The sequence below is a fragment of the Mobula hypostoma genome, chromosome 11 (genome assembly GCF_963921235.1).
Source record: "Mobula hypostoma chromosome 11, sMobHyp1.1, whole genome shotgun sequence".
In the NCBI taxonomy this organism is placed as follows: Eukaryota; Metazoa; Chordata; class Chondrichthyes; order Myliobatiformes; family Myliobatidae; genus Mobula; species Mobula hypostoma.
The window spans coordinates 87,742,624-87,764,812 of NC_086107.1; the positions used below are offsets into that span (position 1 = coordinate 87,742,624).

General features: G+C 48.7%; 1 protein-coding gene across 3 annotated transcripts in view; it reads right to left on the reverse strand.

The window, feature by feature from the left end:
- Nucleotides 1–337: 337 nt before the first annotated feature.
- The window catches only part of rusf1 (RUS family member 1), a 28,775-nt gene continuing 6,923 nt past the window's right edge, over nucleotides 338–22,189 (reverse strand). For 2 of the 3 annotated variants that reach the window (XM_063062448.1, XM_063062447.1), the window contains exons 2-14: nucleotides 14,809–14,963; nucleotides 14,174–14,251; nucleotides 11,627–11,741; nucleotides 8,221–8,266; nucleotides 6,841–6,873; nucleotides 6,296–6,401; nucleotides 6,062–6,163; nucleotides 5,620–5,690; nucleotides 4,442–4,626; nucleotides 3,445–3,502; nucleotides 2,447–2,517; nucleotides 1,828–1,986; nucleotides 339–1,693 (exon numbers count right to left, since the gene is read on the reverse strand). In XM_063062448.1, the coding sequence (XP_062918518.1) occupies nucleotides 1,521–1,693; nucleotides 1,828–1,986; nucleotides 2,447–2,517; nucleotides 3,445–3,502; nucleotides 4,442–4,626; nucleotides 5,620–5,690; nucleotides 6,062–6,163; nucleotides 6,296–6,401; nucleotides 6,841–6,873; nucleotides 8,221–8,266; nucleotides 11,627–11,741; nucleotides 14,174–14,251; nucleotides 14,809–14,955 (1,344 nt within the window). In that variant the 5' untranslated portion in view covers nucleotides 14,956–14,963 and the 3' untranslated portion in view covers nucleotides 339–1,520. Of the gene's footprint in view, nucleotides 1,694–1,827; nucleotides 1,987–2,446; nucleotides 2,518–3,444; nucleotides 3,503–4,441; nucleotides 4,627–5,619; nucleotides 5,691–6,061; nucleotides 6,164–6,295; nucleotides 6,402–6,840; nucleotides 6,874–8,220; nucleotides 8,267–11,626; nucleotides 11,742–14,173; nucleotides 14,252–14,808; nucleotides 14,964–22,189 lie in introns of all 3 variants that reach the window. The other variant, XM_063062446.1, reaches the window with a different exon arrangement.

The window sequence follows — 22,189 nt, forward strand, 5'->3', positions numbered from 1 at the left end:
AATAGGTAACCAAAGACTGTGGCAAATTTCTGCAGACACATGTTGCAGAGCCTCCAGACTGGTTGCATCTCTGTCTGGTATGGAGGCCTTAGTGTGCAGGATCAGCAGACGCTGCAGAGGATTAGGCAGCTCTGATACGGGCAGAGCCCTCCCCACTGTCGAGGATGTCTTCAGGAGGCAGTGCCTCAGTAAGGTGACATCCATAATCAAGATCCCTCCCCATCTGCGGCATGCCCTCTTCTCATTGCTACCCTCAGGGTGGAGGTTCTTTTCCTCTGCCATCAGATTTCTGAGTGGTCCAAGAACCATTTGAACACGAGTTCTTTTCTTTTGTGTTATTCATTTATTAATTTACAGTCATTTTGTCCTTGCACAATACTGCTGCCTCAAAACAACAGATCTTACATCATAGCCGCCAATGGTAACAAATCCGATTCTGATTATAAAGGAGCTGGTTGTTGAAACTGGAATGTGTAGAACATTCCCGGAAAGGATGATCAATTTGTGGAATTCTCTCCTTGAGCCGGAGGCTGATGGGGGGTGGGGGTGGGGGTAGAGGTAGATAAATATTTCAACGATTGAAGAATGGGAGGGGATCCAGCAGGTGGGGAGGGGGAGGACAGTTGGTGAGGGGGGAAAGAGTATTCGGAGAATGGGAGGGGATAGTTGGCGATGGGGGAAATAAAAGAGTATTCGTGGACTGCTGAGATGAGATTCAGTGGGTGGGAGCGGAACAGAGTCGATGATGGGGCAGAGTGTTCGTGGACTGTGGGAGGGGATTCAGTGTGTGGGAGGGGAAGAGAGTCGATGGGGCAGAGTGTTTGTGGACTGTGGGAGGGATTCAGTGGGCTGGTAGAGTTTGAGATTGGGGTGAATATTTGTGGACTGTGGGAGGGATTCAGTGGGCTGGGAAAGTTTGAGATTGGGGTGAATGTTCGTGGACTGTGGGAGGGATTCAGTGGGCTGGGAAAGTTTGAGATTGGGGTGAATGTTCGTGGACTGTGGGAGGGATTCAGTGGGCTGGGAAAGTTTGAGATTGGGGTGAGTGTTAGTGGACTGTGGGAGGGATTCAGTGTGTGGGAGGGGAAGAGAGTCGATGGGTCAGAGTGTTTGTGGACTGTAGGAGGGATTCAGTGGGCTGGGAAAGCTTGAGATTGGGGTGAATATTCGTGGACTGTGGGAGGGATTCAGTGGGTGGGCAGAGAAGAGCTGGTGATTGAGGACAGTGTCTGTGGTCTGTGGGAGAGCAGTCAGTGGGCTGGCAGAGTTTGTGATTGGGGTGCATGTCCATGTCTGGTGAGTGCTGGGGGGTGGAAAGAGAGTCGGTGATGCGGCAGAGTGTTCGTGGACTGTGATAGGAGATTCAGTGGATAGAAGGGATGGGGAAAGGATATGGAAGCGGGGGGAATTCGAAGGATGGGTAGAAGAGTCAGGAATGGGGTAGTGTTTGGACAGGCGAGTGCTGGGTATCACGTGGGTGGGGGGGATTCCCTGCCCTCCGCTTGCCCTGCCTGGTCTGGTCACTGGTCCTTCTTGTCCCCGGGACCCCAGCGGGCTCGCCACTCGTCAGGCCCCAGCTGATGCCGCTCTGTCAGCCAGCCCGAGCTCCGGGCCCCCGACACCAGCCCCGGGAACAGCTGATCAACCAGGAGGTGGGTAGCTGAGACCACGTCCCACAGCCGCTCATCCTGAGCTGCAGCAAGCAAGAGAGAGAGAAAGGGTCATCAGAGAGGGGAGAGGGAGTGCCGGTCACGTGGGGAGCGGTGTCTCGTGGCTGTGGTTGGGACTGGTGAAGGTTCTGAGACAGATGACGCTATAGGTACGTACCAGTGCGGATCGAGGCTTGGAGCTCTGCTAACTTGCGATGCTCCACTCGGAAGCCCGTCAGGTCCCGGTGAAGCAGCAGGAGAAGGAGCTCGGCATGGATAGCAGCCTGGATAATGTCCACACTCCCGGCTCCCTCCCTCAAGCATATGCTCACCTCACCTGTAAAGACAGTCCCGTGTCACCCCAAGGTGCTGCATACATGCCATTCTACCTCCTATCTACTCTTTCCACCCCCACTCCCGTGACACCATCTTCTCCGCTTCTCCCGGGACAGGGCCTCGGACATCTTGTCCTTTCTCCCCCCGACCCGCCCCCGACCATTCTGTGTTGGGGCTCTGGACATACTATCTTCACTTCCGCGCCCCCCCACCAACCCTCCAGTACAGGATGTTGGACACGCCATCCTCTCTCTCCCTCCCTCCCCACCCCCCCCCCACCGGGATAGGGCATCAGACACACCGTCCTCTTCCCCCACTTCTATGTCACGTCATCCTTCCCCCTCCACCCGGGACCGGGTAACAGGACCTGCCTTCCTCTCCACCACCTGTGGAATAGGACCCCCCACCCCACCCCCCGCGAGCCCCAGAATCGGGTCTCACGATGAATAATACTGACTCACCAGTATCTCGATGTATTCCCAGTAAATAATTCTTACTGTTGTTTTCTATAGCCCGTTGATATTCAGCAACACTGAGTACAAGAGAGTGGGACAGCCGTTACAGGTCGGATACTGATCGAGACGGGGCGATCAGGGTGTATGCATACAATTACAGATTTCCAGGATGGATTTACAGTCTGGGATCTAATCCAGGACGTTCCAAGATTATATGCAGAACAACAAAACTCTGGGAGTGGTTACAGTCTGAGGTCTAGTCCAGGGTTCTGTGGGTTTATATATTGAATAACAGATCTCCAGGAGTGGGTTACAGGCTGGGATCTAATCCAGGGTGAGGTGGTATTTACAACGTGTATTATAGGTAGCCTTTTGGTTCCCTAAAGTTGTTATAGCTGGGGGTGGTAATGGGGACAAGCTCCCACTGCCTATTAAATGCTCCCAATGGGGTTTGCCTCAAATTGCCTCTGAAAACCAAGTCTAGCTCCTGGCCTTCGCATGTGGTTACTAAGCCTGAAGGAGCTGTTTCTACTGACAGAAGAAGGGGCCAAGGCGGGTTACAGGCACCTCAAAACCAGTCACTTTGAGCAAATAGAATTTGTCAGCCGTGGTTGGCAGCTCATCCAGAGGGAAATTCTGATCTCAAACTTCTGCTGCTTTACGGCTATACCCGCTCAAGGGGAAGGCTTCTGGAGTAAACCCAGAGGAAAAAATCCGGAGCAGGAGTCCCTAGGGCAGTCCGACACTGAGTTCGAAGCTGACTGGCAAATCCTGTGACGCTGCTGATACCAAATTGTATTGGTCTCTGCAGTTCCTTTGAGTTCATCAGATGTGAGGAGAGGGGGAGCTTGCTACATGGGCAGCAACTTGCTCTCTGTATCGTACTGCCCTGGCTTGCGTATCTACACAGTTAGGATGTAACATCCATGGTTGACTCCGACCGACGGAGGCCTCACGCACTCACACATTATAGGCAGGTGGGCGAGTTGGCAGTTTGTACCTACCTCTGGCAGATGGTGTGTAGTGGAGCTCCCAGTCGTACAGTCCCTCTACGCCAGAAAGCTGGAACAGAGGAGGGAGATTAGTTGTTAGGGTTACAGTAGCTGAGGAATTATCCATGAAAAGCATAATTTATGTTTGCAATACTGTATACATTCTAGATATAGACTCAGTGACCACTTTATTAGATACCTTCAGTACCTAATAAAGTGGCCACCGAGGTCATGTTTGTGGTCTTCTACTGTAGCCCATCCACTTGTTGTGTTCTGTGCTCAGAGACATTCTTCTGCACACCACTATTGTAACACATGGTTATTTGAGTTATTGTCTCCTTCCTGTCAGTTTGAACCAGTGTGGCCATTCTCCTCTGAACTCCCTCATTAACAAGGCATTTCCACCCTCAGAACTGGCACTCACAGGACATTTTCTGTTTCTTGCATTCTCTGCAAACTCAAGAGACCTTTGTGTGTGAAGATTCCAGAAGATCAGCAGTTTCTGAGATACTCAAACCACTCCGTCTGGCACCAACAATCATTGCATAGCCAAAGTCACTTAGGTCACGTTTCTTCCCCCATTCTGACATTTGGTCTTAACATCAACTGAACCTCTTGACCATACCTGCATGCTTTCATGCATCGAGTTGCTGCCACATGATTGGCTGATTAGAAATTTAAATTCATGAGGTGTATAGTTTACCTAATAAAGTGGCCACTGAGTGTACCGTTTGTACATTCCTGACATGTAGATGGGTATAGGTAATGTGGCGGATGTGGAGTGCATGGACTATCTCACTCTACCCGGTGAATTGAGGAGTTTCCCATTACATTACCTCTTCCCGTCTATGGGTGAGGAATGTGGCAGATGTGGAGTGCATAGACTAACTCATTCCACCCAGCGAGGTGAGGAGTTTCTTGTTACATTCCTCAACTATAGACGGGAAGAGGTAACATGGCAGAGGATGAATGATTAACCCCCCCCTCTCCATCCCTGCGTTGGACTGACCTGGTAGGAGGGGCTCCCGGGGATTGATGGAGGCAGGCAGAGGGACAACCCCCTCCCTCAGGAAAGTGTCGAGCAGCAGCCGGAGACGAGCATTGTTCAAAGTCTCCATCACCACAGCCCGAACAGCGCGGTAGTTGGCGAACAGATGGAGGATGGTGAATAGGGCGAAGAGCAGGTGGGTCAGGCTGTGGGGGGAGGTGAAGAAGATCCCATGTCCAAGATTCACACCTTTTCCAATTTCACCACTCTTCCTTTTTTCACACCCTTCCTCTGCTCTCCGCCTTGAGCTTCTCCTCTTCCCCCCTACACCTGCTTTCCCTCCATTATCTCCCCCACCCCTCTGTCTGCCCCTCCCCACTCCCACCTTCCCTCTGCCCTCTCTCTCTACCTCCCCCTTTCCACCCACACTTCCCATACGCTCTCCCTACTGATGTGCCAGTTCCAACTCTGGGACAGCCCATCACTCCCATTCCCCAGGTACGTTCAGGCTGCACTCAGGTTAATGCCAGCGTCACGGTTCAGGGCTGGGGTCAGTCACAGGCCGGAGTTAAAGGCTGGGGTTTGTGGTCCAGGTCAGGACTGGAGGTCAGCTTGCAGTTGGAGGTCAGTGTTTGAGGTTAGGAGTCAGAATTTGGGTTCAGTTATGGATCAGTGTTTGCAATTGGAGGTTGGAACTGGGCTCAGCAGTGCAGAGTTTGGGGTTAGCTTGGGGTCAGGGTTTTGGCTTGGGATTGAGGTCAGCTTGCGTTCAGGGATCACGCCTGGGGTTGGGGAGATCAAGATGCCTGTTGAGGGTCAAGGGTCAAAGTTTGAGGTCAGGATTGGGGTCAACTTTGTGTTCATGGGTCAGCACCAGGGTTAGGAGGGTCAAGGTTCGTGATCTGGGTTAGAGGTTGAAGTTGCATTTGGGGTCGGCTGGGGATCGTAGGCAGGTGTCAGTTTTGAGGGTCCAGTAGTCAGGGTCTGGAGTTGGGTGGGATTAGGGTCAGCTTGGTTTTCGGGTTGGCCTGAAATCAGGGATCAGGGTTAGGAGTCAGCCCATCATTGGGCGTCAGCGGTGCAGGGTATGGGGTTGAGAGTGAGGTCAGTTTGGTGATGGTTGGGGTTTGGGACTGGGGTCGAGGGTTGCGACGGGCGAATGACCAAGGGTCCAGGGTTGGGGGACTCTGCTCGCGTACAGAAGGTTGTCAGCAGTGAGTGGAGCCAGAAGTGCGCCGGCGGAAAGTCCAGCCAGGTTCACCAGGGTCTCCTGTAGAGGTAACACACAGGACAGAGGGTCAGTGGCTGGTGTCCCTCTCCCACCCAGCCCCTCCCTCTCACTGCCCATCACCCTCCCCCACATCAACCCCTCCCCCTCCCCAACGTACACCGTAACCCTCCTCACCACCTTTGCCTTGCACCTCTCTTTCCCTTCCAAAGGCCCTTGCTTTCTGTCCTTCTTCCTTCTTACTCTCTCCATTCTCTTTCATCCTGACCTCTCTGCTTCCTCTCCTCTCCCCTTTCCCCTGACCCTCTTCCTTCCCCCACCCCTTATCCTCACACCCTTCTCCACCATCTTCCCAACCTCTCATCCCCCCCTCCACCTCTCTTCCCCTCCCTCCCATTCCCCACCCCCCTCACCTGACTGCCATCTTTGGCTGACACATCAGCCATGTTGTCTCTCCGGGCCTGGTGAACTGTCAGTGCAGCCCTGGTCGCACCTCCAGCCACTCCCACCACCGACTATGGAGAAAGAGAGAGAGAGAGAGCATGAACAGGGAGAGGACAGGACACGGTGGTGGGAGGGATTGGGATGGGGCAAAACAGTTCCTTCCCAGTGACAAACCTTTATCAGCCTTGCCACCAGTGACCCACCTTCAACAAGCAGGATACGCAGATGATGAGAGTGAAAATCGTTGGAAAGGCTGGGGCGGTGATCTCAATGAAAATGGCCAGGTCATTAAGGAGGTCAGCAAACAACCTGGAGAAGGACAGGGAGTGACGGGTCAGACACAGAGTGAAGCTCCCTCCACACCATCCCATCACACACTCCTGGGGGTCAAATACAGAGTGAAGCTCCCTCAACACCGTCCCATCACACACCCCCGGGGGTCAAATACAGGGGGAAGCTCTGTCCGCACTGTCCCATCACACACTACCAGGGTCAGACACGGGGAAGCTCTCTCCGCACTGTCCCATCACACACTACCAGGGTCAGACACGGAGTGAGGCTCCCACTATACCGTCCTGTCACATACTCCCAGGGTCAGACAGAGTGAAGCTGCCTCCTCATGGTCACATCACGCACTCCCAAGCAAGACATAGAATAAACCTCCCTCTGCACCATCCTGTCACACACTCCCAGGTCAGACATGAATTGAGTCGCCAAGGGTCTTGTGTCCAAGGTTTGAGAAACTCACCTCCACTGCTTGGCGTCCTGATCCAGTTGTGTCCTGCAGAAATAAAGACAGGGTCAGGCAATGATGTTCCCACTGCCCAGCCCCACAGGATCACGGTTCTGGACCCATATTCAGGTGGCGGGGTGAGTGAGAATACCCTCTGGAGGGGGCAAGGAGGGAAAATCAGAGGATGTTCTACAGTTGATTCCTGTGGTGGGGGGTCTGCATCTATAGAAGCAGACTGTTTAGAACCAAGGGGAAGGGTAATCTTGTCAGGATCCATCGGATTCTGAGGGCAGAGCTGGAGGTGGGGTGGATGGGTGGGGGAAGGGGATCTCTCTCCTGCTGGGAGGGGAAAACATGGAAGTGTCCGTGTCTGACCATGAGTGTGTGTGATAGGACAGTGAAGAGCGAGCTTCACTCTGCGAATGACCTCAGGAGTGTGTGTGATAGGGAGGAGTTCCATTTCGGGATAAAGGAAGGCAAAGACCGTGTGAGATTAAATTGGAAATTGAAACAATTTGCAAAGTGGGACATCTTGAGGAGCTAAACCAAGTCAGGACCTGCACAGTAAATTCTTTGGGGTGTGTTGTAGAACAGAGAGACCCAGGGGTACAAGTACTTATTTCCCAAAAAGTGGACAGGGTGGTGAAGGAAATATTTAGCACACTGGCCTTTATCAGACGCGTAACTGAGTACGAGAACTGGGGTGCTGGTGAGGCCCCACTTGGAGTTCAGGTCACCCAGCTATAGGAAGGGTGGGATTAAGCTGCATAGGGAACAAGAAAGATTCACCAGGATGTTCCCAGGACTGGAAAGCTTGGAGACACAGGACAGGGTTGTTTCTGTTTTTATTCTGGAGTGAAGGGCGCTAAAGGGTGACCTGACAGAGGTTTATAAAACCCTGAACTGTGTAGATAAGGTGGGTGGTCATGGTCGTTCTTCCCCCAGGGGAGGGAAGTCTAATACTAAAGGGAATAGGTTTAAGATGAGAGGGGAAAGGTTTAAAAGGGCAAAATTTGCCACACAGTGTGTGGTGGGGATATGGGATGACCTGCCAGAGGAAATACAATTAAAAAGCATTTAGACAAGTACGCAGATGGGCAAGGTTTAAAGAGATACGGAAAACTGGGAGCAGCTCAGAGGAGCTGAGTGTGTCCAGGAGTGGCTAAATTGCTGTTTTGGAGGAGTTGGGAAACAGAAGAGAGGCTGGGATCATGCGGAAAGAGGCAAGGAGGGGAAGGAGCTCTGACAGGGAGGCAGAGGAGTTGTGGGGTGGGGATGAAGCCACTGGCTGCCATTTCTCCATATGTCTGGGTGCCGCACGCTCGATGGTGGCAGGGGTGGGGGGGGGGGTTTGAGGTCGGGGATGGTGGAAATGACTACAGCAACAACACTCACCCCTTCAACCAGGCAAAGAGGATCCGGCCGATCATTCCGGTGCCGTCTGGAAGAGTGAGCACACAGATAGGTCAGAGATGTGGGTGACAGAGGTCTCTGAGTCATAGGCCATGTAAACAGGTCCTTTGGCCCAATTTGAGCAAGACGTCCCATCTTCTCATTTTGGCCATATCCCTCCAAACCTTTCCTACCTGTCACTGGTCCAAGTATCTCTTAAACGTTGTTAATGCACCCGTCTCAACCACTTCCTCTGGCAACTCCTTCCAAGTACAGACAACCCCTGGTTGAAGAGGTTGCCCATTTAAATCTTCCTCAGCTTAAATCTCTGTCCTTTGGCTCTTGGTTTCCCAACACCAGGAGAAAGACAGCGTGAACTCACCCCACCTATGCCACCCCACTACGATTTTATTCACCTTTGTATAAAGCTGGGAAAACTGCCTGGAAGATTTTGCAGGGATTCGAGGGACTGAGCTACAGGGAGAGGTTTAGCAGGCTAGAACTTGACTCCTTTGCTTATATCTTTGGAAACAGCTCTCTTTCTATCTTTGATATCTCCTTTTCATCCTTTTCAAGGCTCTTTTGAAGACCCTGACCAGGAGTTAAACTCAGACTTCGGTTCTTTGCGGGAATGGGATACACGGTCAGGGCCTCATGACTGGCCGCTTTTTGATATCCCAAGGATGCGGCCTGGAAGGCAAATGCGCCTTCAGGCTTCCGGACTTTCGTGCCTCTGGAGATGGGCTGATTCTAGGCCGGTGCCCCTGACTGAAGCACTGCAGGAGAACACGGAATATCAGGAGCAGCGGATTAGCTGCTGGAGGTCGTGTGTCCGGAGAGCTGCTTCTTGATGGTGCCGACTCCCTGGGTGCAGAGCTCGGAATAAGTGATGCTACAGTCTTTTAACACTGTGAATCAATGTTGTTTATTATGTCGTCCCTCTCGCTGTGAAACCTCTTTTTCCCTTACGAGGGAGAAAGAGAACCTGTGATATGTCAAATTACCGGGTGAACGAGTAGTCTTTGGGGTACTGCAAGTCTGTGATTTTATTGATGCTTTGCTGCACACTTGAGTGCACAGCGGAGGGCACTGATGCTTTTTGCTGGTGGGAGTGGTGGTGGGGAGGGGGGGGGTCATTGCCTTGCTGCTGCTTGTGTGTGGGAGGGGAGAGCTGGGGGGGTTTTGGGGTTCTAACATTTTTTTATCTGTCATTCGTTCTTTGGGGCACTCCTCTGTTTTCATGGATGTTTGTGAAGAAGAAGAATTTCAGGATGTAAATTGTATATATTTCTCTGACATTAAATGTACCTATTGAAGTACATTTATTATCAAAGTATGTATGCAGTATACAGCCCTGAGAGTAGTCTTCCCCACAAGCAGCCAAGAAACAAAGAAAACCGTGGAACCCATTCAAAGAATAAATATCAACACCTCCCACCCTGCCAAAAAAAATCACGTCAATAGCAGCAAAAAAAAAGAGCAAAAAACACAAAATGGAAAGAGTGCAGATATATTCAATTCAGCTCAGAGTTCATTATCTGCAGGCTGCCCTGATTCAAAATCACCTAAAATAAAAACAAAAGAAAAAGTGACCAGAAACCAGAAACACACCATAACATGAAGATAGTGCAATCCACAAGCTGAGTTGATTAAACCTTGCCCAAGACCCAGGACCATGGTAGCATCTCCTGATAGCCTTGAGGGAGAGACAGAGATTGTCCAAATGCAGGGACCTTCCTTTGGCAGTAGCCAGCGAGAGGCTGGTAGGTGGTGCCCCGCCTTCCGCACTCTCCTCAAGGATTTCAATCTTCCTTGTCACTTTAATTGGTGAGATATGGAGTCGATCATGGGCTCACGTGCCGACTACAGGTTTTTTGACCTCTAGGCCGCACGCTTCACTCGAAACACCTTCTGAGTCGGCAAAGAGCCAGGTTGTTCAATTGACCCAAAAAGCACACCAGAATGTCGATCACAGGCTCCAACACCAGTGGAACCACATTCGAAAGAAAAAGACATAAGACAAGTGAAAGAAGTAGTTTTGTGAACCTTCTGGAGGATATCACACTTGGTCGTGTTATCCACTGGTGCCAACGAGGGGTGATCTTACAGAAGTATATAAAAACCCAAGGCGCATAGACAGGGTGAATGTGCACAGTCTTCTTCATTGGGTTGGAGAACCAAAAACTAGATGACACAGGTTTAAAGTGAAAGGGGAGGGACTTAATAGGAACGTGAGAGGCAACTTCTTCCACACAGAAGCTGTTCCGTACATGAAACAAACTGCCAGAGGAAGTGGTTGAGGCAGGTACAATAACAATACTTAAAAGACACTTGGACAGGTACATGGATAGGAAAGGTTTGGAGGCATATGGGCCAATTATGGGTGAATGGGACCCACTTCGATGGTTAACTTGGCTAGCATTGCTTCCGTGCTGTGTGATTCTTATGATTGAAAGACACTGGTCAGTGTACAGATCTCCCCGAGGGAGAGAGACCAAAAGACACCTGTCAGTGTACAGATTTCCCCTGAGAGAGAGACTGAGAGACACCGGTCAGTGTACAGATCTCCCCTGAGGGAGAGAGACCAAAAGACACCTGTCAGTGTACAGATTTCCCCTGAGAGAGAGACTGAGAGACACTGGTCAGTGTACAGATCTCCCCGAGAGAGAGAGAGACTGAGAGACACCGGTCAGCGTACAGATCTCTTAACCGAGGGAAAGAGACTGAGACACTGGTCAGTGTACAGATTTCTCTGAGGGAGGGTGACTGAGAGACACTGGTCAGTGTACAGATTTTCCCTAAGGGAGAGAGACTGACAGACACCAGTCAGTGTACAGATTTCCCCTGAGAGAGAGACTGAGAGACACTGGTCAGTGTACAGATCTCCCCGAGAGAGAGAGAGACTGAGAGACACCGGTCAGCATACAGATCTCTTAACCGAGGGAAAGAGACTGAGACACTGGTCAGTGTACAGATTTCTCTGAGGGAGGGTGACTGAGAGACACCGGTCAGTGTACAGATTTCCCCTGAGGGAGAGAGACTGACAGACACCAGTCAGTGTACAGATTTCCCCTGAGAGAGAGACTGAGAGACACTGGTCAGTGTACAGATCTCCCCGAGAGAGAGAGAGACTGAGAGACACCGGTCAGCATACAGATCTCTTAACCGAGGGAAAGAGACTGAGACACTGGTCAGTGTACAGATTTCTCTGAGGGAGGGTGACTGAGAGACACCGGTCAGTGTACAGATTTCCCCTGAGGGAGAGAGACTGACAGACACCAGTCAGTGTACAGATTTCCTCTGAGGGAGAGACTGAGAGACACCGGTCAGCGTACAGATCTCCCCTGACGGAGCGAGACTGAGACGCACCGGTCAGTGTACAGATTTCCCCCACTGCCAATCCCCTTACCTTTCAGCATCCAGGTGAGGGAAGCAGCAGCAACTGTGGCAGAGCTGTCCCCGACCCCCACACCCCTCAACACCGCCTGCGTGGCCAGGGTCCCTGTGAGAGTGCTGGCGAATGCCTGAGGAGGGGGAAGAGGGAGATGTTCTTAATTTCAAAATTGAGAACATTCATGACAGAGAAATATATATGAATAGAAGAAGTAGTGCAAAAAATATCCTTTACGCTCTTAGTCTGTACATTACGTAGTGTAAACCTTGGAGAAGAGAAAAAAGGATAGAAACATAGCAGCTATAAAGTCATAGAGCACTGAAGTACTTCCAGTCCTTTTCATTTGTACCAAACTGTTTTTCTACCTAGTCCTCTCAACATACGGCCAGACCTGAGCATTCTATACCCCTCTCATCCAATGCACACAAAATACTGAAGGAAGTCAGCAGGTCGGTCAGCATCTATAGAGTGGAATAAACAGTTCACATCGGGCCGAGACCCTTCATCAGTACCGGAAATGAAGGAGGCAGAAGTCAGAATTTTGATTCGCTGATCATTGATTCTGCGTTGCTCAAGATCGCCAGCATCTGCAGAATTGCTTACATTGATGTATCCATCCAAACCACTCCTAAATGTTACAACTGAACCCGCATTCCCCACTTCTGCTGGCAACTTGTCCCACACACTCGCACCACCGTCTGAATGAAGAAGTTCCCCCTCAGGTTTCCTTTTCACCCCAAACCTCTGATTCCTAGTTCTAGTCTCACCCAGCCTCAGGGGAAAAGCCTACATGTACACCGCTTATAACTCTGTGTACATTGCCCTACCTGGCTCCCTGGGGGAGAGCCCGTTCCTTGTTTGAAGGGCTTCTCACCCACCTCAGCTCCTCCATGTGCAGTAGTGGAAGGAACTACAGGAGCCACAGAGAGATATGGATAGGTGAGTGATTGAGCAAGGATCTGCAAGGTGGAGTACAACATGAGCTCATCCACACTGGAGGGAAAAATAGACGATCAGATGATGCCACGGTGGCATGGCAGGTAGTGCGACTCTATTACAACTAGGGGTGTCAGAGTTCAATCCCAGCATCCCCTCTAAGGAGTCTATACGTCCTCAACATGGAATGCGTGGGTTTTCTCCCGGTCCTTCGGAGTCCTCCCACAGTGCAAAGTTCAAACTCCCACGGTTAGTAGGTTTATTGGTTATGCAAATTCTCTCGTGATTAGGTGAGGGTTAGATCAAGGGTTGCTGGATGGGGCAGCTTGAAGGGCTGATATGGCCTTTTCCACTGTGTCTATCCTAATAAATAAATAAACAAATATTTAAATGGTGAAAGATTGCAGCTTGCTGTTGTACAGAGGGAGTTGGGAGTGCTTGTGCATGGATTGCAAAAGGTCGGTTTGCAGGTGCAACCAGTTATCAAGGAGGCAAGCGGAATGCTGACCTTTAATGCTAGAGGAATTAAATTTAAGAGCAGGGAAGTTATGATGCAGCCGTACAAGGTACTGGTGAAGCTGCACCCAGAGTACTCGTACAGTTCTGGTCTCCATACTCGACGAAAGATACATTGGCCTTGAAGGCCGAGCAGAGGAGATTCACCAGGTTGATTCTGGAGATGACGGGGTTAACCCAAGGAGAGACTGAGACGTCTGGGACTTTACCCACCGAAATTCAGAAAAATGTGAGGGGATTTCACAGAAATATATAACATTATGAAAGGAATAAATAAGATAGATGCCAGAAAGTTATTTCCAGCAGCTTCAAGATTCAGGGGAATAGATTTAGACTGGAGGGGAAGAGGAAATCCTTTTCCCCGGAGAGGACTGAATTAGTGGAATTCTTTGCCCAGTGAAGCAGTAGAGGCTACCTCATTACAATATACTTCAAACACAGTAAAATATGGTAGATTTGCACATAGCGGGGGAATTAAGGGTTACAGGGCAGATAGGTGAAGTTGAGCTCATGGCTTGTTCAGCGGAGATTTTTCTGAATGGTGACGCAGGCTCCAAGGGTCAGATGGCCAACTCCTGCATCTGTTTCCTGTGTTCTTTAGCCTGTACCATGACTTTCTACAGCATTCCCCAACAGACATCTCACTGTGCTGGAAGAACAACACATCCTGGGCAGGCCAAAGAGTGTCCTTCACTGAGTTGATGACCTTTCAGCAGCGATTGATATCTATCTTCTTGTACGTCCCTGGAACAGCCCCTGTTCCTGTTTCACAGCTGCTGGGGATGACAAAGGACACTGACCCTCAGCTCTGTCCCCACATCCTCTTAGCAATCGACACCTGCAAAAAGCTGGAGTCGTCGAACCCACCCATGTGGGACCGAGCTCACATTAACAAATCCAAGTCAAACTGTCCTCTCCCCCCCCGCCCCCACCCCTCTGAGATTGGGCGTTAGACTCATTATCTTCTCCCTCTCCTCTGGCACTGGGCATCAAACATAATACCCTCTCCACCCCCTTGGGACCAGGTACCAGACACACCACTCTCTCTGGGAATGGTTGTTGGATACATCATCCCCCCTCTCCCCATGGGAGCCCTGGTTTTGCACTGACCTGTACGGTGTCCCAGACCTGGTAAGACAAGTAATCAGCACTGACGCTCTCTGGGTATCCTTGTGGAAGGAAGACAGACTGAAAGAGAAATGTGAAAGGGGAAGGTTACTGTGAATATTCCAACTCAAAGCTACTGCATCATTGGCAGAAGAGATTACAAACTGTGTATTGAGGGTTGGAAGCTACTGTTCAGGGAGAGATAGAGCAGTGTAGGTTGTGGAATTTGAGACTGATGGAAGTGACGGAGTTTGGATCTGGTGGGTCATCACAATCTTTGAATAAGGAACCAACTGCTCTACATGGAGGTGGAAAACAATTTCTTCCCCTGACGCATTAGAATCGTTGGGATTTTCTTCCCTCAAGGCTCGGTCCCAGAGCTCAGAGACAAAGAGATTTCAGGCTGTGCTAGAAAGGGCTGAAAAATTAAGTGACATCCCTGGAGGGTGTTGTGTTTGGGGAAGAAAAGCTTTATGACCCATCCCTACTCACCCCCTGAGGTGGGGCACTTACCAGCATTTATCACACATCCTTCATTATCCCCTCGAGAAAGTGGGTAATTTGCCAGCATTTGTTGCTCATCCCTAATTGCCCCCATCTGTTGGTGTCGGGCAGCGCCCTCCTTTTCCACCACTCACCGAGATCCCTCTTGCCAAGGAGTTGGCCACTTGGCCCGTTTTCTCCTGCTTTCTCAGCAACCTCCCTTCCAGGTCGTGGATATAGTGGTGGGCCCCACCTCCACCGTACTTCTCGCTGCAGAAAATGGCGCGGTCCATCCTAGGCATGGTGCGGCCTGGGGGAGAGAAAGCAAGTGGTTAACACTCACAGAGGGAGAGGGCTTAACTCAGTGATGGGGAGGGGTTAATGGTCACAGAGAAAGAGGGGTCAACTCAATCAGAGGGGGAGAGGGGGGTTCATGGTCACAGTGGGGAAGTGTTAACTCATGTCAGATGGGGAGGTTAATAGACAGAGGAGTTAACATACAGTAGAAGAGGAGTTATTTCAAAGGGGAAGGATTTAATATTCACAGGGGAGAGGAAGGGGTTAATGGTCACAGGGGAGAGATTAACGCACAAAGGAAAGGGAAAGGGTTAACTTTTACTAGGGGAGTTAATCGGGGAGGAGAGGGGGAGTTAACAGAGGAAGGGGTTAACTCCAGCAATGGAAGGGTTAATGGTCATGAAGCGGGTGAGGGAGGAATAGGCGGGGAGTAGAGGGAATAGGGAGAGGGAGAAAGGGAGGTGAGGGAGGGAGAAAGGGAATGAGATGGAGGGAGAAGTAAATGGTCATGGAGAGTGAGGGAGGGAGAAAGGGAATGAGACGGAGGGAGAAGTAAATGGTCATGGAGAGTGAGGGAGGGAGAGATTAATGGTCATGAACGGGGAGGGAAAGGATCAACATGGTCGAAGGGAGGGAAGTGGAAGGGCAAGGAGAAGTGGACGGAGAAGGGGGAGCGAGGGAGTGGAATGGAGAAGATCTGCTGGGGCACACTCCCAAAACTCCTCCCTTTTATCCCTCTCTCCTTTCAGGCCTCAACCCGTCTCTCTTCATTCCATGATTATTATCCCACAAAACTACATCCTCTGTGCCTGACACTACTCCCTGTACATACAGGGTTGTATAGACAGTATAGCAGATGATACCTCTGTAGAGGACAATACTGAAGATAACAATGAGTCAGAGTTCAGGAAGGAGATAGAGAGCTTAGTGACATGGTATCATGACAACAACATTTCCCTTAAAGTCAGCAAAAGAGCTGGTCATTGACTTCAGGAAGGTTGGGAGAGGGGTGGGAGGCTGTACACGCTCCTGTTTACATCAGTGGTGCTGAGGTTGAGAAAGTTGACAGCTTCAAGCTGAGCTGTGAACATCATCAATAATCAGTCCCTGTCCAATCCCATTGACATATGGCCAGGAAAGTCCACCAATGCCTCTACTTCCTTTGGAGGCTAGAGAAATTTGACCCTCAATGTCTACAGATGCACCATTGAAAGCATTCTGCCCAGACGCATCATGGTTTGGTACGACAACTGCTCTGCACCTGACCACAAGAAAACACAGTTAAAGAGTTGTAGAAACAGCTCAGCACATTGCAGAAACCATCCCCCCCACCCCCCCCCCGTCTCAGTCACATGTGGTACCGCTACATACATTTTTTCAGTGCTGGTTTCTGGTTTATGATTTTCACACGTACCGACACACAGTGGAAAAACTTGTTTTGCATACTGTTTATACGGGTCAGGTAATTACACAGAGCCTTGAGCTACAATAAAGTAAAAGAATAGCAGTGCAGAATAAAGTGTAAAAGCTACCAATAAAGTGAAGTGCAGATAAATGACGAAGTGCAAGACAGATTGTGAGGCTAAGAGTCCATCTTATTCTATCAAAGGTCCGTTCAAGAGTATGATATTATTGGGAGAGAAGCTGTCGTTGAACCTGGTGTACGTGCTTTCAAGCTTTTGTATCTTCTGCCCAACAGGCATAGGGAGGACAAAGAACGTCTGCGGTGAGTGGAGTCTTCGATTATGCCGGCTGTCTTACTGAGGCAGTGAGAAGTGTAAACAGACTCCATGGAGGGGAGGCTGATTCCTGCAATGTGCTGAGTTGCGTCCACAACTCTTTGTAGTTTCCTTTGGTCATACACAGAGCAGTTGCTATACCAATTCATCGTGCATCCATACAGAATGTTTTCTATGGTGCATTGATAAAAAAAAAATGGTAGGAGTCAATGGGACATTTGCTGGCTGTTGGCGTAGTGGCATCAGCGCCGGACTTTGGAGTTCAAACCCAGCCGGCTCTCCTGGCACGCTTTCGTGCTGGGTTGAGCGTCGAGCTAGCAACTCGACCTCGTAAAAAAGAAATTGCCTGCTACAGAAACATCAACAGCAAAAAAGTTGATGGCCTATGCTGTCCCGTGAGTTTAAAAGGCAATTCCTTTTTTCAATAGGACATTCCAAATCTCTTCAGCCTACAGGCGTTGGTGAGCCTTCTTGGCCAAGACATCAACTTGGTTGGACCAGTACAGGGAGGAACTTGAAACTCTCAACCTCAACACCACTGATGTATACAGGAGCATGCGCATTGGCCCCTTCCTGGTCAATGATCAACTCTTGTTTTATTGACATTGAGGGAAAGGTTGTTGTCATGACACCATCTCACTAACCTCTCTACCTCCTTCCTGTACTCCGACTCATCATCATTTGAAACACGGCCGACTACAGTGCTATCATCTGTAAGCTTGTAGATGGAGCAGAATCTGGCCAGGCAATCATGAGTATACAGATAGTAGAGTAGGGGGCTGAGGACGCAGCTTTGTAGAGCATCAAAGTTTAGAATGTTCATGGTGGAGGTGTTGATACCAATCCTTACAGGTTATGGTCTGTTGGTCAGAATGTTAAGGAACCATTTGTGGAAGGATGCATTAACTCCCAGGGTCTGCTGTTTGGTGATGAGCTTGCTTGGAACAGCACGCAAGAACCCAATACATCGTGGGTGCATCCCTCCCCATCATCAGCAGTATCTGCAGGACATGCTGGCTCAAAAAGGCAACATCCATCATCAAAAATCCTCACCATCCAGGCCATGCCATCTTCTCGGGCAGGAGGTACAGAAGGCTGAAGTCCCATCCCATTCTACCGGTTTCAGGAAGAGTTTTGCACTAACCCTATCTCAGCAATAGGACTCTATGGATCTCCTGAAGATCCACAGCTCTAGGTTTTTCCCCATCGCTGTCAGATTCTTGAACCCACTTGAAAACCCTAACACTGTTTCTGTTAGGTACCTGGAATTTCTTGCTTTGATCTTTAGAAATTTTCTCCACTTTTTGTTGATTCCACTTGGCACATCTATGTGTTGGTTAGTATTTTAATCCAAGATTTAGATCCCTGATTCTGAAATTAGCCACTGGGAGGTATAAAGAATGTGACCCTATATTACCCTGTTCCCCATTGGTCTGGAGAAATTATTAACTTAACTATCAATTATGGAAAAACATTAAAATTTAGCTATTTCAGCAGAACTTGAAGTGCATAGGAATCCATCTAATTGTAAACCACAAAATGAACACTAGAAATACTCAGCAGGTAGTTCATGAGGAGAGATATAAAGGTTAATATTATCAGTGTCACTTCCTGTTTTGAAGTCTTGTTATCATTTGTATGTTTCAACATAAAAGTCTTAGAGAAGTACAGCAGAGAAACAGGCCCATTGAAACCATTTGCTGAAACCATTTAAGCTGTCTACTCCCATCGGCTTGCACCAAGACCACAGCCTTCCATACCCCTACCATCCATGTACCTTTCCAAACTTACTCTTAAATTTTGAGATCAAGCTCGCATGCACCACTTGTGCTGGCAGCTCGTCCAATACTCTCAGGACTCTCTGCATAAAAAAGTTACCCTTTGTGTTCCCTTTAAACTTTTCACCTTTCACCCTTAACCCATGACTTCTGGTTGTAGTCCCGCCCAACCTCAATGGAAAAAGCCTGCTTGCATTTACCCTATCTGTATCCCTCATAATTTTGTGCATCTCAATCAAATCTCCTCTCAATTTTCTACATTCTAAGAAGTACAGTTCTAACCTATTCAATCTTCACTTATAACTCAGGTTTAGCAACATCCCTGCAAGTTTTCTCTGCACTCTTTCAACCTTGTTTACATCTTTCCCGTAGGTAGGTAACCAAAACTGCACACAATACTCCAAATTAGGCCTCACCAGCATGTTATACAACTTCAACGTAACACCCCATCTCCAGTACTCAATATTTGATTTATGAATGCCAATGTGGCAAGAGCTTTCTTTATGACCCTGTCTACATGTGATGCCACTTTCAACTTGTATTCCTAGATCCCTTTGTTCTACCACACTATCAGTGCCCTACTGTGTAAGATCTACCCATGCTGATCCTACCAAAATGCAAAATCTCCCACTTGTCTGCATGAAATTCCATTTGGCATTTTTCTGCCCATTTTCCCACCTAGTCCAGATCCCTCTGCAAGCCATTATAGCCTTCCTCACTGTCCACTACAACCCAGTCTTAGTGTCATCTGCAAATTCACTAATCCAGATAACCACATTATCAACCAGATCATTGATACAGATGTCAAACAACAATGGGCCCAGCACCAATACCTGTGGCACTCTACTAGTCACAGGCCTCCAGTCAGAGAAGCAACCATCTATTAAGACTCTATGGCTTCTCCCACAAAGACAAGGTCTAATCCAATTTACTACTTCATTCTGAATGCTGAGTAACTGAAACTTCATGACCAACCTCCCATGTGGGATCTTGTCAAATTCCTTCCTAAAGTCCGTGTAGATAACATCCACTGCCTTGCCTTCATCCACATTCCTGGTAATTTCCTCAAAAAACTCTATAAGACTGATTAGACAAGATCTACCACTCACAAAGCCAAGCTGACTATTCTTAATCAGTCCATGTCTGCCCAAAGGCTTATAAATCCTGTCCTGTCAAATGCCTTCCAATATCTTTCCCACAACTGATGTCAGAATCACCGGCCTGTAATTTCCTGGTTTATGTTTACAGCCTTTTTTGAAAAATAGTGGAACAACATTGGCCTTCCTCCAATCCTGTCACTAAGTATGATTTAAGTATCTCTGCTATTTCCTGCAATTTCTGCACTTGCCTCCCGTAGGATGAGGGAACGCCTTGTCAAGCCTTGGGGATTTATCCATCCAGATTTGCCCCAGGATAGCAAACACCTCGTCCTCTGCAATCTGTGCAGAGTCCATGAAGTTGATGCCATTTTACCTCACTTCTATAGACTCTCTGTCCATCTTCCGAGTAAAAAAAAAATTTAAGATCTCCCACATCTGTTTTGGCTCCGCACTTGCATTACCATTCTGGTCTTCTAAAGAGCCAGTTTTGTCCTTTGCAATACTTTTGCTCTTGACTTATCTGTAGAATCCCTTAGGATTCACCTTCATTTATCTGCTAGAGCAACTTCATGCCTTCTTTTAGCCATCCTTAAGTATTATCTTGCATTGCTTGTACTCCATAAGCACCTCATTTGTTCTAACTTGTCTGTACCTGCTATGCACCTCCTATTTTCTCTTAGTCAGAGCCTCAATATCTCTTGAAAATCGAGGCTCCCTACACTTGTCACCTTTACCTTTTTATTCTGACAGGCACATACATACATTGAATTCTCAAAATTTCATTTTTGAAGGGCTTCCACTTACCAAATACACAACACACACATGCCCCAAGCCACACCTGCCAGATCATTTCTGTTACCATCAACATTGGCCTTTCTCCAATTTAGAATCTCAACCCGAGCACCTGGCCTATCTTTTTGCATATTTACTTTGAAACTAATGGCATTGTGGTCACTAGATGCAAATTGTTCCCCTACACAAACCTCTGTCACCTGCCCTGTCTCATTCCCTAATAGCAGATCCAGTATCACACACTCTCACGCTGCGACTTCTACATAATGTTGAAGGAAATGTTTCTGAACACATTTGACAAACTCTATCCCATCTAGTCCTTTTACAGTATGGGATTCCCAGTCCATATGTGGAAAGTTAAAATCACCTACTATAATAATCTTATGTTTCTTGCAACAGTCTGTGATCTCTTTACAAATTTGTTCCTCTAAATCCCTGCGTAGTCTGTAATATAGCCCTAATAAAATGGTTACACTTTTCTTAATTCTCAGTTCCATCCATAATGCTTCACTAGACGAGTTCTCCAGTCTGTCCTAACAGAGTACTGTCATGACATTTTACCTGGCTAGTAATGCCACTCTCCTCCTTTAATCCTTCTGATTCTGTCACATCTAAGACACAGAAACATAGAAAATAGGTGCAGGAGTAGGCCATTCGGCCCTTCGAGCCTGCACCGCCATTCAGTATGATCATGGCTGATCATCCAACTCAGAACCTTGTACCTGCCTTCTCTCCATACCCCCAATCCCTTTAGCCACAAGGGCCATATCTAACTCCCTCTTAAATATAGCCAATGAACTGGCCTCAACTGTTTCCTGTGGCAGAGAATTCCACAGATTCACCACTCTGTGTGTGAAGAATCTGTTTTCCTGTTTTTGCCACCAAAGTGGGTAACCTCACATTTATCCACATTAAATTGTATCTGCCATGAATTTGCCCACTCACCTAACCTATCCAAGTCACCCTGCATCCTCTTAGCATGCTCCTCACAGCTAACACTACCGCCCAGCTTCGTATCATCTGCAAACTTGGAGATGCTGCATTTAATTCCCTCGTCTAAGTCATTAATATATATTGTAAACAACTGGGGCCCCAGCACTGAGTCTTGCGGTACCCCACTAGTCACTGCCTGCCATTCTGAAAAGGTCCCGTTTATTCCCACTCTTTGCTTCCCGTCTGCCAACCAATTCACTATCTAAGACAATGGAACCCTGGAAACTGCCAGTCCTGCCTCTCCTGCAACCAATTCTCACTAATGGCTACAATGTCATAATCCCATGTGTTGATCCATGCCCTGAGCTCATCCACCTTTCCTACGATACTTCTGGCATCGAAATACAAGCAGCTCAGGACACTAGTCCCACTATGCTCAACCTTTTGATTCCTGACTTTGTCTGAGGCCTTACCAACATTTGTCTCCACAACCTCCCCACTACCTGTTCTGGCGCTCTGGTTGCCACACCCATACCACTCTAGTTTAAATGCTACCATGCAACATTAACAAACCTTCCCACTAGAAATTAGTGCCTCTCCAGTTCAGGTCCCATCTTCCATGGAAGAGAGCCAAGTGACCCAAAACTATTATGCCCTCCCTCCTACACGAACTCCTTAGCTACATATTAAACTGCATAATCTTCCTAGTTCTGGCCTGACTAGTAAGTAGCAATCCTAAGATCACAACCCTGGAGGTCCTGTCCTTTAACTTAGCACCTAACTCCCTATATAGATCCTTGTCACTTGTTCTACCCACGTCTTTGGTACCTACTTGGACCATGACCTCTGGCTGGTCACCCTCCACTTGAGAATACCGAGGACCTGATCTGAGACATC